This window comes from Tachypleus tridentatus, chromosome 13 (assembly GCF_004210375.1).
Source record: "Tachypleus tridentatus isolate NWPU-2018 chromosome 13, ASM421037v1, whole genome shotgun sequence".
Classification (NCBI taxonomy): domain Eukaryota; kingdom Metazoa; phylum Arthropoda; class Merostomata; order Xiphosura; family Limulidae; genus Tachypleus; species Tachypleus tridentatus.
Window position 1 is genome coordinate 72,230,544 of NC_134837.1, and position 15,900 is coordinate 72,246,443.

Consider the following 15,900-nt stretch of genomic DNA (forward strand, 5'->3'; position numbering starts at 1 on the left):
AAGTTTGTTTAGTTTGGCGAATAAACTACATTATACACCATTCCAGAACTAGACACTGGGTTCAAAGTTATTGGAATTCAGCCAATGAAGAAATGTACTTCCAGCAATTTAGCATCGCTCTCCATCATTATCTACTTGGTCATCATAGCTTAACAGGAAACAACTGTCAGTGATTTAAAAAACAAATTATTGTAAAATACAAGTCTCGTGTGTCTCTTTCCAGTATTGATACACAATGTAATGTGCCGAAATCTACTGTTCAAAGCATAATTGCCAAGTTTAAGCTTACAGGATCAACTGCTAACCTTCATTCCGGATGCCCCACCAAAATTCCAGAGAGAACCAAGAGAAAGGTTCTCAGAGAAGTTAGTAGGAACCCTCGTTTAGCATGTAATGACATACAGAAACTGGTAAGGGAAACTGGGGTTGAAGTAAGCACCTCTACAGTTACGAACATGTTATGCTCTTCTGGGTTCAAATCATGCCATCCTCATAGAACTCCATATTTAAAGCCTGTTCATTTAGAAGCACGATTGAGGTATGCAATTAAGCATGTAGATAAACCCCACCTACCTGGAAGAGTATTCTTTGGTCAGACGAGACTAAAATTGAGCTTTTTCTGCCACAGTGATGTTTGCTATATTTTCCGTAAGAAGGGGAATAAAATCTTCCAAAGACACCTTCCTACAGTTAAACATGGAGGTGGCTCGATCATGCTATGGGGTTCCTTCAGCTTTTCTGGTGTAGGCAGCCTTCACCGCATCAAGGGAATCAGGAAAAAAGAAGAGTACGTTGATATATTAGGCACATATATCAAGAATGATGCTCACAACTTGTGGGTTGGGTGTCGTTGGATCTTCCAGCACCGACAATGACCCTAAGCACACATCAAAATGTGTGTAATCCTGGTTGCAGAGGAACCATATAAGCGTTCTGGAGTGGCCATCGTGAGTCACCCAATCTCAACCCAATTGAAAACGTTTGGTACAAGTTGAAGATCAAGGTTCATTAGCATCATCCATAAAACTTACAAGAGTTGGAGGCCTTCTGTAAAGAAGAAAGGAAGAAAATACCAGTCAAGTACTGTCAAATGATCATGGAGGGCTATGAGGAGAGATTATGCCAAGTAATTCACCTGAAAGGCTACACAACTGACTACTAAAGTAGATGCACAAACACTTTCTGCCCTCTATGTTTGGTTATTTGTTTATAAACAGTTTATTTGTCGTTCAATTCTACATAAAAATTTATGTAGTTGTGTGTTATTATAATATTTATAATAGATTATACTTCTATTAGTCTACTCATGATACTTTTTAAGTTATGAGCAAAACCACTCAGGACGCAGGGGTACGAACACTTTCTGTCCTAACTGTACAGAAGTATACATTGAGGAGTTCTGAAACAAATCTGCCACAATTTTAAACCTACAGGTGATCTTGTGTAACACTCATCTCTGCAGCATACATTGCATGGCCATGGAATTATAATAGTTAAGTCATCATGACCTTACAGTGTGGCTTTCACTACTTTATGTATTAGTGAATAAGTATCACTCACCACAGAGCACAATCCATAAAGGAAAAAATATATAGGGAGAATCCTAAAAATAAGATATATATACCAGTTACAGTCTTATGAAAGAGAGAAGGATGGCACCAGGTGGATGACTGTACCTCATCAAGAAAGAAACAGATACACAAAATAAAGAATGAGAAATGAACACATATGGTGTAGTCACAGTGTTCAACAGATGAAGTACCTCCAACAAACAACAGTTTGGATGTGCAAAGAAAAGGGAATGTGCACCATCCTAGTGAAAACATGAAGAACCAATGATCAGAAGAAGAATTCAAGGAATAAAAGGCTAATCAAATCAGAATCCAAACCCAGTGGGTGAAAGAGAAAGGAAAAAAGTTACAGAAAAAGTAGTGGAGTAAGGAAAGGAAATCATGTGAAATGGATTCAAGAGAAAAACCTTGAAAACAATGAAACAACCAAAAGCATGTATTCAACCAATAAAGTCATCTGGAACCAACCAAGAAGAAATGTAGAAGATAGTAAAACACTAAAAAGTCAAAAGGAATATACCACATAAGTCACAAAATAAAGGTAAATGAGAATGATCCAGAACAAAGAATAAAACTAAGTTATCAAAAAACTAAGAGCACAACCATCCAAGAGATAAACATGAAGTGCATGGGTTCAAAAAGGAAGACACACTCTACCACAAAAAAAACAAGAAAGAACATCCCCTTGGTGAGTGAAAGAAGTCACCATCATCAAATAGTTGAAATGAAACAAGATTAATCAAATCTGGACAAAATGAAAAGAGTGAATGAAAACACACTGGAATGGAAAAAGCATCAAGGTGTGAAGGGAATAAAGACCATTCATCTGGATACCATAGTCCTGAGGCCTCCTTAAGATTGAACAACATCCCCAACCAACAGAGACAAGCAATGGAGAAGGAAAAAAATTCCTCAAGAGGGGAATGAATCAGGAAACTGGACATCATAGGATATGAACATCTGTGAATTCACACAGAAGAAGAGGGAAGAAGAAAATGAGGAGGAGAATCAATGAATGATCCTAATAGAAGGGTGTATAAAAATATCAACCAAAGAGACTAAAATGTGAAGTATGGAACAGGAAAACAATCTCCACTTGGTTAATCCAACAACCAGAGCTGTTTGTGGAAAGAGTACATGAACATAAGAAGATTACCCCCATTTAGAAGTAGCTAACCAAAGCTATATACCCAAGAAATAGTGTAGGTAATATCACCACTTAAAAAGTAGAAGTTGGGTAAAATGCTATCCATACCACAAAAGACATGGCACCAAACGTGTCCAAAACGCAAGGCATGAAACTGACACTGAATCATGTATTGAAATAACCTAAAATAGCATCCCAAAAAAGGCAAAAAAGACTGTACATTGTGGGCATACCTTGACATGCAGAAATGGCAAAATCAGAAGTGATCAAGGACTACACATGAAAATGGAAAAGACCCAAGAAGTTCTTGAGCTGGGACAAAATCAGTCCAGAACCACATAGAATGTCATGCATACAAGAAAAATAAAAAAAACTCACAAGTGCGACAGGTAAAGGACAGGAAAATGAGGACATGTAAAAGAATAAAGATGATAATATCTCAGAATGAAACAAAGAATTCAAAGTAGCATGGCAGATACACCACGAGATGCTAAATGTACAGGAGAAGCACAAAAAAAATGGACTGATGGAGAAAAAACCTGACTGTAAGTCCACATTAACAGTGGAAAGCAAACAAATAACAGTGTCCCACCCAAGAAGTTCTCAAACAGAAGGAAAGAAGCTATGCGAGGAGGAAAAGAATAGAAGATGGCAAGCTCCCCACTACAAAAAAAGGAAGAAGGAGAGGGTATCCCTTGAAAAACCTTAAATGTAGGTGGAACACCTAAGAAAGGAAGTTGAAGGTAAGCATTATACATAAGAAAGTAAACAGGGCAAAATGAAACTGAAAAACTTTATAGAGAAGAACATGGAAAGAATTACTGGAGAATCAGAACTACATAAAACCAAGATAAAATATGCCTGATGGTTAGCTAAAGAAAAAATAATTAAACCCCATACATGATGAGGCTTGCAAGTACCCACTTTCAAAAGAAACAAAAAAAAGTATAAAGAAACTATGTTAGGAATAGGGAATATAGTGTGAAGCATGTTCAAAAATGCTTGGAATGCAATCCATGATAAGGTGGAAGAATTGGGGTCATCTAAGAATGGGTTTGGCCATTGTAGGAGGAAGGTGAGTAATATTGGGAACAGGTAAGGTAGACCACAACCCAGAGAATCCCAAACAAACAAAATTAATAGCAAGCAGTATAAGCTATAAAATAAAATAGTCAATATAGTGGAAATGTTAAGAAATTGTTTGGGAAAATAAACACATGTATGTTAGCTCATTATTGAGTAACCCAAAAGTAGAACTACAGGTAAACCAAGTTGTTAAGCCTACTCAAATAGTAAAGAACAATGAATATCATTAAACACTAAAATAAAATCTTAACCTCAAAATAAGTATGTACAATATCAAAAGTTTGTGTGACCCCTCACACAAAGGGTCCACACAAACAAAGTTAATATGAAAAAGTATACAGGATATATAATGAATTTTTTTCATTTTATTCCATTATTTTCATTGAAACAATTTACACAATAGTACCAATAATTCAACAAATATTATATATTCAAAATGTTCAAATAACACTTTCAAATTATTTGTAACAACAACATTTTATTCTATCACACTGGTTACTCACGCATAAGTAATTCCTCCAACAAACATTGAGTACTTTGGTCCTATGAATGAGATGACTGGTGGTGCAATCCAGTTAGAAATAGCAAACACAGCATAGATAATGGCCAGACTTGAAAATATAAGTACATATAATGTTATTATATTATCTAACAAAGTCTTTTGATATAATTTCTGGTTAATGAATGTAGCCTTACAAATTACAATGAAGTAATTTATCATTATATACAGTAGTAGTTAATAGTAAGGATCATGAAATAATAAAAAGGTGGCCATAAAAATTTTGCATTTAAAATCACCTTCAAACTCTCTGAATATTAACAATGACTATTTTACAGTATTGGCTAAGCAAAACTACAGCTTATTGTACTAAATCACAATAAACAGTACTGTATAAATGTGTTAGGACAAGAGAATATTTTATCATTCTTTCCATTTTATGGGCTAATTCTTCCATGTCATTACAGAATGTAAATTTCAATACTATGGTAATGCTTCACTGATCTATGCTGACAACTGAATGAGCCAGGGTAAGAATACTTATCATTCTCTGGAATTCTCATATACTCATACGAAGGGCATGGTATAAGGGTTCTGCTTGAATGAACATACTGATCAAATTAAGTCTGAAATAACTGTCATGGTACCCCATACAGTGTCTTAACTATATAGAAAGAAGCTAACAAGGAGTTATCATATGGTACCAGTGTATGCTAGAAAAAAATCAATTTAATAGAATTCCACATACAAACCTTGATAACAACAGTAGTTAACACTATGTATTAAGGCCTGGTATGGCAAGGTGGTTAGGGCACTTGACTTGTAATCTGAGAATTCCTGGTTCGAATCCTGGTGATCCTTTCAACCATGGAGGCATTATAATGTGACAGTCAATCCCACTATTCATTGGTAGCCCAAGAGTTGGCAGTGGGTGGTGATGACTAGCTGCCTTCCCTCTGGTGTTACGCTACTAAATTAGGGACGACTAGCACAGATAGCCCTTGTGTAGCTTTGAGCAAAATTCAAAACAAGCCAAACCAAACTATATATTAAAGCTATGTTGTCACGCCTCAGCCCAAAAACCCCGTAGAGAATCATCATACAACAGACAGTTTGCATAAAAATTTTGCGATACTGGCTGAATTCTCCGACAAATTGCTGCTGACTTGGGAAATGTTCCCTAAACACCATCAAGTACACCCTAGATTGTGAGACTGAGACAAGTAAGTATGAAAATAAGCAAGGAAGAGACAGAACATCTAACCTTAATGATACTGATGATAAGTGTCTTTGTTTATGTTGCCTTCAGAATAGAAGGAAGACTGTCACTGATCTTAAACATGAGGTAAACAACCATGTACCAGATGACAGAAAAGTGTCCAGATCTACAGCATTAAAAAGACTCAACAAGAATGGAATATTTGGTCACGTAGCAGTTAAAAACATTTATTTTGATCTTCAAATATTGTTAAGAGAATGAAATTTGCTAAAAAGTACAAAACTGAACTGTTGACGACTGGAAAAGGGTGTTGTGTATAGATGAGCCATGTTTGAAATGTGCAATTCTCTGACCTCCCTTATAAAAAGTTAACCAACTAGTGTGTCATCTTAAATCACACTCACACCTGCTACACTTATAATGCCTCAAACAATTTGCTAATTTTAACTATCAGGTTAACTTTTTTTCATATTTAACAGTGGAAATAGTAGTACTAGAGGGCATATGTAGAGTTGGGCATGGCAACTAAGTTAGTTTTCTAACAGGGCCATTGGTCTTTAGAATGAGTTGTCTTAGGATATTGGAGGCAAAAACTAATAAATTTAAGAGAGAGCTTGATAAGTGTACGAATTATAAGGACTGGCTTTAATATTTGCTCTTTACATCTAATTATCAATACTTCCAGTTTAGAGAATAGGACATCCAAGATGGACCAATAGGTCCTATACCCTTGTGCAAATTAATTTAAATAAATGGTCATTTTACAAAATTTCCAGCATGATGGCTGGTGTTCCTTTAATAGTAATTTTTTTTTCACCCAGACAGCATCATTAGCTGTGTTTTGCAGTATGGTCGATCTATTTTTGGGATATATGACAAATTTTTGAGGAATATTATGTCATTCAAAATTTTGTTAGAAGAGCAAGGAGACCAGTCAAAAAAACAACTTCTTACCAACTCAATGAAGAAAAAAACGGTATCAATGGGGTATGAAATACAAGAACTGAATGCAAGAACAATGGAGGAAGGTGTTATTGTGACGAGACTCATTTCTTAGTACAGGGTCAAAGAAGTCTACATGTTTGCAGATCTCCAGGTGAGAAACTTTGAGAATCTCACATCAATCAGTTTGTAAAACATCCCTTAAAGAAGATGTTTTGGGGCTTTATCAGTTACTATGGCATCAAAGGCTTACTTATCGTAAAAGGTATGATGCGAGGACCACAGTACATCGAAGTTTCGCGAGAGAAGAGTCGTTCCAGAATTGAAAAAGATTTCCAGATGGATCTGGGATTTTTCAACAAGATCTGGCTCCGTGCCACACATCGAAACTTGTGAAGAATTTTATGACTACAACACAAATAAAGGTGCTGGACTGGCCTGGAAACTCTGGACTTAAATCCTATTGAAAATCTTTGGGCAATTTGTAAAGAAAGACTTCGAGGAAAAGACTGTACTATGAAAGATAAGCTAATTGAGGCCATAATTGAGGTGTGGTACCACGATGCAAAAATGAGTAAAGATTGCAATCAACTCGTGGACTTGATGCCAAAGCGGATTAATAATCTTCTGAAAAATAAAGGCAGTCATATCATGTATTAATTTATGAGTAATTTTTGGATTCTCAGAAATAAAATGCAAAAAGTTTTAAAAAATCGTAATTTTCCGTCTTGTTTCAATTAATTTACAGAAGGGTGTACATTGTCCCATGTTATATGTTGTGTTTTAGATTGGTTTACACCTCTAGGTTCTTAGAATAATTCAAATTTCTGTAGATTTTCAGAAAAAACAACAACACATAAAATGCTAGAAATGGTTCCTACAGAGTGTCTGGTACTGTAAATTATTATTATAATAATGATAACACCAAAACCTGTTATTATGGTTAAAAGAATGAATAAATTACAGGGATCAATCTTCTGATAAACTATTTAAACATTAAGACAGTGAAATGTTTGTTCACTAGATATGTTTACTTGTAGTATCAACCTTCTCATAACAAATTATCTAAATACTAACATATCATATTGTATGTTCACTAGTAAATACTTTTACCTGGTATATCCATCTTCTTTATAATAAACTATTTAACCCTTAAACAGTGGAATGTTGTAGGTAGCAGCATCAATTGATGATGGCTGCCATTTAAGGGTTAAACACTAATACATCAGTTTGTTTGTTCACTAAGTACTCTTACCTAATGTATCCATCTCCTTCATAACTTGTATCTTCATCATGTATGCTTTGAAGTACAACTTTCTGGAATAAATAATAGATTTTTAGTCCTTCTTAACTCATCTAATTTATTGTTCCCTCTAATACAATGAACCAGAATTTTAATAGTTATAAAATGGAAAATAAACTCTTTGACATGAAGACCTAATGTTTTGTTTTTTTTTGTTTTTTTGCCTTGCCTCCAATGTGGAATAAATAAACCACGTTGTGCTGATGAGATGCGAGTAGATGAAACTGTAGACCATAGAAGAGGTTTGCAATAAATCAAAAAATACAACAGATCTTAACCTCAAAGATCCTATTTTAACTTTCAATTTTGGTGAAAAGAAATTGTAAAATAATAATTTTACTTTATTACATTAAAATACTGATTAACACCATATTGTATTTATGGTCATAGTGAACCAGTATGTCATAACAAGTACATTATCTTAGTAAGGTGTGAAATTACTGAAGCAATGAGTGAGAATACCCAAGCTAACAACTACTTGTTGTCACAGGTGTAGCTAAACTAGTTACGTTAATACAGCTGATGTTGAATTTACATACACTATGAGTACCTTCTGAATTTACAAATCACTCAACAGTAAACTGAATTAATTGGTTACACTCATACATAATTGACAAATAAAAACAAATACTAAGTTTTTGTGAATATAACTTGAAGCTTAAAACAACCATTAAGAATAGGCTTGTAAAAAAAAAAAAGTCTAACTAATACGAAAATAAGCAAGAGAAAGAAGAAAGACAAAAACTTGGGAAATAAACAAAAATTACTAAACTTATGGCTGTCACCATTCCTCAATGAAAAACTGGAAAAAAAGTATCAAACATTTCTTATCATTATTTTATACTTGTCAAAAACTTGTGTGGTTTTACTTCATAAGAAATAATGGAATTTTTGCACATAGTTTGCTGGATACTCTTTAGCTGTACAAGTATAATAACAACTACACTAAAATCACATTACAAACATACATCATTCAAGCTTCTTAGTGTTTAACCATGTATTTAATGTTAAGTAATAGTAATACCAAGCATGAAAAACAAATAAATCTAATGATAACTTTAAATTCTGAATTTTAGGGAAAGGGAGCACTTTAACAAGCCAAAAGTACAATATTTAACAAGTTTTATTTGAATTGCATTGATATACACATTATATATATATAACTATCAGAAGGAAAGTTCAACATTAACTGATGTAGCCATGATTAAATTTTTATTTCTCACATACATATAAACGTAAAGATTGTGTAATAAGACAAAAATTATCAGTTTTACCTCACATGAAACACATTATTTAATGTCTCATCTAATACATCTTTTAATTCTTACTGTTATGAGTACTAAATCGTTTTAATTATATTATTGTGAGAAGTAAACCAGTTTATGTTGCTATACATAGTAGATAATTGTAATTCATACTGCTACAAGTTATAAGTCAGTCATTTTAAGTTTATGATTTTATGATCTTAATTCATGTTGTTTGAAGCTGTAAATCATATCCTAAAATTATTTTCATAACACTTTAAGAAACAGATTTTTCATTTGTATAATAACTTTACTGTTTCATGTGGGTTTAACACATTAAGTGTAATAACTGCAACTAAAATCTAGTGTCAAAACATGTTTTCAGGTAGTATAGGACATGTTTATATGAAATTCTCATGACGATACACAACTTTCTTAAAAAAAAAAAAACTTTCAACACTGTGTACTATACCCTTCTACTCCCCCTCACTTAATATAATCTTAGGGGCCTGAAACACTTTAACATACTAAAATAACATCACTGATCAGAGTTTATTTCAACTAAACTATAGGAGCTTAACACAGATAATTTCAGCATTTTAGATTCATTAATTATTCCATTAGATTTAAGTTTTATTTTTTCTTATATTAATGACTTTATGGTTTTATTCAAAAGGTATACTTTTTTTCTCTCTCTCTTTTTTTTTTTAATATGGTAATGGCATTATCAACCATGTTTTCATTAATCATGTTTAAAATAGTTATAACATAAATTTTGGTCAGAAATAAATAACCAAGTTTTAATTTGACTACTGTGAGGTAGTTTTTCATGCAATTTCTAAATTCTTATGGTTAACGAAAAATGAGAAGAACAAATTATTACTAGTTAACTGTAGAAAATCTGTTAACTGTATAAATAATGGTCTACAGGTTACCAAGTAACAAAATCTGCACATGATATTTTCATCATAACTTACACACGTATATTCACACCATGTTACTATCTAATAATGTCACAATAAATCATTCAGAAACTGAAAATACCTCAAATGCAAATAACTACACCCTATTACACAACACTATTCATACTATACACTATACAAAAAATCTTGTTATACAGTATTCAATGTATCAAACAGGAATTACTCTGTGGTACCAATATGTAGCTTTAAGCTGTGAACATGCACAATAACAGCTACATTAATCTCCACTAAAACAGAAATTATTTTTTTGCAGTATGTTAGATAAACAGAAGAAAAAAAAACTTGTCTGTAGAAGTGACTAGGAAGTCAACAACAGTACAAACAAGACTTCAGATGGTATCTAGAAATATGATCCTTTTTTTTTTTTCTCTCAAATCAGCATCCAATCAGTGAATCTACTCAAACACAAAAAAAAACATACAAGTATCCAGGTCATTTGCTGTACTAGTGGGATGGTCTACAGCTTGCAATAGCAAACTACAACAGGTTCAGTAAAACCTACTGAGGTCATTGACCTCCACTAAAACTTGCTTTGTAAAAGAAAAAGAAAAGAAAAAAAGAGTCATAACAGGCAATGACCAGCTCCTGTACAAAAATTAACAAGTCTTCAACATAAGATACAGTACAAAACTAATTTATTTCATGTTATTAACTATTTAACTAATTTTCACAAATTTTAAGCTAATATTTCATTACAACATTATTAGATTGGAAGATATATGTCCAATCCTCTAGTGTGTTAACCAGCAACTTCCCAAAACTATAAAGTCCTTTAGGAGAAACAAAGATATTTCTTCCAGTTAGGTAACTTTTAAAAAGCAATTCTTCACACATAACCTTTATAAGAACAACAAATATATATGATTTAAATAATAGAGTGTATTAAAACTAATGTTGGAGAACTTGTTGTATATAAATTCTATATACATACATCTTTAGTGAAACAGCACAGATCAGATTAGCTCATTGCATGCTGTAAGGACTAGTACTGGTAGTTCCTCCTACTGACTGAAATGCACATGTTAAACCTGCATGTTTTCATACGTTTCTAATACTTACAAGACACACAAACCTTTCAGTAGAATGTACACTACACATTACATGAAACTTGGCCAATACTATATTAAAAAAATCATGTGACATTTAACTACTAGTGTCAATGATTAGCTATCGGTTAATCCATCCTCAAAGTAAACATCAGCTGTGTTAAGTGTTATTCTATCGCCAAACTTAGTTTTATGTTATTATTAGAAAAGAGTTCATTAATCTCTGCCTGTGGTTCCATTGAACACAAATATCTACAGTACTTAACACAAAACATAAAACAGTATTTACAGAACATTTTACTTTTATGAATTAATTTCAAAAGTATATGAAACAAAAAGTAGAAAACATCTTGCAAGTCATATCTGCACACACTGAAAATATTTGTGTTTATTCACCTATTCTTTATACACTGCTTACATAAAAGTTGAACAGTAGGCCAACTGTAGGCATTGTGTTAGACATTTTGGGACCTTTAAACATACAAAGCTCAAATATATTACATAAGTTAAACAGTATGCACTTGTTTTGGTTGTTCAAACTTATTTCATTCTGATTATATTTGCTCCCATAACTTTGTGTAATGGCATTTTCTACTCTTAGTTTTAGAGCTTTGTTTATAATAACTGGTGCCAACTACAATTAAATTACAGTCAGAACAGTTATGATGACAATATATGCATAGACTGCACACTACAGTGTGAATATCTTTGAACAGCATGCCATAGTAGCACTAGCCACTGTATAAAGAGGAATGGCAAATTATCAACTACTGTTTATATGTAGAGATTTTTTATAAAGCCGCATTACATCAGCATTTCTCTAGTTTTGTTTTGTTGTTGTTATTATTATTATTATTATTATTATTATTATATAGCCTCAACATAGTCCTTCATATTCAGATATGTAACTGACAAAAGTTTTGATTGAAAGATAAGATACACATACCATAAAAGCATTTTGGTGTAATATATATAGTTCATGAATCACTTCTCTACATCTAGATATACTAGCACATGTATTTAAGACTTTAATTCAAAAGGAAAAAAATCAGGACATGAGTATTAAGCATTAGTAAGATCTGTGTAAAATGCTTTACTTGAGAGTATGAATAATGTACTGGTATAACCTATGTAAATACACAAAGAGAGTACAAATGATGTAATGGTATAATCTATGTAAATGCACAAACAAAATACAAATAGCATACTGGTATAACTTGTGTAATATTATTCATTGCAGTGCATGATAAATAATTATCAGCTATATCAAGCTGAAACATAAATCAACTTACTGTACATTAAAAGATTGCAACAATGTCATCTTATACATTATAAAGCAAACAATGCGATTGTAACCACCTTATCTTTAAACCAAAGTATCTTCTTTAACCACTAATATGTTTAAAACAGTAAATTATTGTACTAAAAGGTCATGTTAATCTTTATTGATTACAAAACAAATCTCAACATAATTACACATATAAAAAGTAGCTACTATCAGTATAACGTGGCTTGGGGTTATTACAGACCCTATTATAGTAACAAAGTACAAGTATAAATAGAAGTTATTGTAACTCTAATAATTATAGAAAGCAACTGTAGACACCTGTCAGTAATAAATGAAATAGAAAAAAGTACAATCACACAGATATTGTGTGTGTATATATATATATTGTATATACATATATTGTATTTTAAAATTTGATTAAATGACAGAAATTAATTTTGTGAAACTTCAAAAAGATAAATTTTTGACTGTTTGAGTGAACATACATGTTAAGCAATTAATATCTTTGGTCTATAGATCAAAGTATACATATTTAAAACTGTATTAACATCAACTGTCAATTCACTTATCTTATAAAAAGCAAACATATACTAATTATATTTTATTAAAAGTTCTTCACAGACTTGATAATGGTCATTTAAGTATCCATCCAACTTTAAACTACATGCAATATTTTCTCTCAATCATGAACCAATTTCTCATGAACTTTGGAATTCTGAATCACCCAATACTCTAAACAGTTGATGTAGAAGTAATGCATTGATCTCAAGTCATGCTTTACTCTAATAAAAATAAAAATTCCCACAGCACATGTAATACAAGAATGTATTCAGACTAATTAAGTATGGTAGAAGCTTGATCTAAGGTCTCATAAGTTCAGACTACAACTGGATTACATACAGTAACGGAAGCTAATACTGTATGCTGTTCTTTTAATAGTTTCTGAGAAAATTACTCAAGTATGTATGTACTTATATACTATTCACAAGGAAGTTGAATCGCATGAAGACTAGAATGAGAATATACTCAATTTAATTAAACAAAATTTGAACAGGAATTCTATACAATCTAATCATTAACATAAAATTAGTTATAACAAGAACCCTGTTGGTCTTCTAGACTTTATCATCAACTAAACTAAAAAGAAAAACACTTAAAGCCTGCCTTTATCATCATTGAATATTTACCAAACATTCCCTTAAACTTCCTAGATTTACTGCATCTTAAAATAATCCACTCTAAAAATCAATTACTCTTTCACAGAAATAAACTCGTCTTAGTTGATAATGACTCCTAGCTGCCAAAATTAATATTTATGTCCCCTTGTCTTGTCATTCTAAATCAGTATGAAAAAACACAATGTATTAACACTATCAAATCCTTTAACAATCTTAAACACTTCTTTTTCATGAAAAAACAATTTTCAAGATCCTAACTTAGCCTCATATAATAACCTTCCCATCCTCAACACAGTCTAAAACCCTTTCAAACAATTTAATGTTATTCCTAAGGTAAGGAGCCCAAGACTGAACATAATACACCAAAAGTGGCTTAACCAATAATCTATACAATGAAATTATAACATATTTCGACTTACATTTCAATAGATACAAAATACTATCAAATCCACCCTATTGTTATAGCAACAGCACATTGTGTAAATGCTTTAACTTTAAAGAGACTCAAACACGTAATATATGGGATTCTATTCATTATATATGCATTACTAAACCTGTTCTGGATCACTAAAGCACAAGAAACATTTGAATCAGACCCTCCTACTATCAACAAATACCTTTAATTACTTTAAACAGATCCACATTCTACAAAAGACAATCAAATATTTTCCCCATTACAACTTTCTTTGATTTTAAATTGTATGTATATATAAACCTTTAAAAACCATAATCCTTCAAGGGTTAAACATTTTTAAGTTTACTGAAACTGTTGTGATCTATTTTTGTAGGGGGGGGGGAATGGTAAAAAATCTGAAAAACAAAAAGAAACATTATTATTTTATTTTCATAACCTTTACTCAAGTTTATTGTAACAGAATACGTGTTTACCCAATTTTGTCATAACTTTCCATTTTAAATGTTAGAAATAAAATTCATACACAGTTTACGAATCCAACCAAGTTACAAAATTTAGTGGGGCAGCAAACTCTTAAAACCTGAGTTCTAGTTCTTTTTTAAGATTTTAGACTATTCTCCTGACAAACAAGTTACTAGAAAACTTTTATCTTGATTTACATGCCCTGTTAGCTTTATAACTGCTGAAAAATAGTTGGGGTACAATTGTAGTAATAATATTAAAACTTACATTTCTAAATGAAATATGTTTGCAAGTACATATGTGTGTGTGTGTGTGTTCATATCTATAGACAACATAGAACCTTCATGTTATATACTGAATAATGTATATAAATTATTATATATATATATATATATATATATATATATATACATACATATGTGGAATCTGTATATTACTCATTTTATGATACAGTACCACGTTGCTGGGTCGTTTCTACTTTATATCTTCGTTAGATATTATTATAACGAATTTTCTGGATTGTCAATAATTTTCATGAGTTATTAATAATAAAAACAGTTGTGCAAACAGTAATATTTAATTAACGGTAACATTATGAAACAAGTTATATTTAACTATACTAGTCTGTAGATTACCTGTATCATCCCTCCAGTCTGAAATGCAGTGAATACAAACATGAAGGTAAACCCCAAAATTACGACATTATAAAGTTTCGGGTCAAAAATCATCTTCACCATAAAATGGAACACAGTATCTTGTGTTTTTATTTAACAAAAAAAAATAAAAACTTTACACTTTACTCTATTGCTACAGTAACACTACTTTTCAATATCATCTGCACTCTCGTCTCCAAATTCGTTTTTCTTTAACTGTGAATAACACCAATACGGAATCCAAACACAAGGAGCAAGCATACGTCTTGCGTACCCACCACGCTATGCAACTAGTGAACGAAAAAAAGAAGTTAACACGTTATCAAATCAAAAAATAGTCTCCAGAGCACAGTACAACGTATACACTCACTTGTATAAACTGACCTCTTTCTACATCACCGCCTTCTCTGATACGTTCTCTGATATGTGGTTTTTGGTAACAGCATGTAAATTTGTAAATAACAATAAGTTTGGCCCGAATACAATTTCAAGAACAAAACAAAAACTAATTACGTAATTATACACAAATTTCAAAACCTGACTTAAAATTTGAAGTTAAAACATTAATTGAATAGTAGCAGTGGACACGCCCGACGAGAAGGGGGGTTAGGGGGGAAAGTGCTCCGGGGCCCGGGTGTCTAGGGGTCTCGGGGAGGAGAGCCTATATATACTCTTCAAAAAAAGAAACACAAAAGGGATATTTTTTTTATTTTAAAGAGAAATATATGTAATAACGTTACAAGCTCAGAGTATGTGATGTTACACGTGTTAAGACACTGATTGTCAGACCAAAATGACAATAACAGTTGTGCACTTTGAAAACGGAGGAAAACATCGGATTTTTCGCCAAAACGCATTCGTGTC

The 15,900-nt window shown here is 32.1% G+C and overlaps 1 protein-coding gene across 1 annotated transcript; it reads right to left on the reverse strand.

Annotated features, from left to right (window-relative positions):
• Window positions 1-4,303: 4,303 nt before the first annotated feature.
• On the reverse strand, window positions 4,304-15,344 carry LOC143236186 (UNC93-like protein MFSD11). The gene is made up of 3 exons (XM_076474472.1): window positions 15,019-15,344; window positions 7,720-7,781; window positions 4,304-4,415 (listed from the first exon to the last, which is right to left on the reverse strand). Exons 1-3 carry the CDS (start codon window positions 15,118-15,120, stop codon window positions 4,304-4,306), a joined length of 276 nt encoding a protein of 91 aa, XP_076330587.1. The 5' UTR covers window positions 15,121-15,344.
• Window positions 15,345-15,900: the final 556 nt, after the last annotated feature.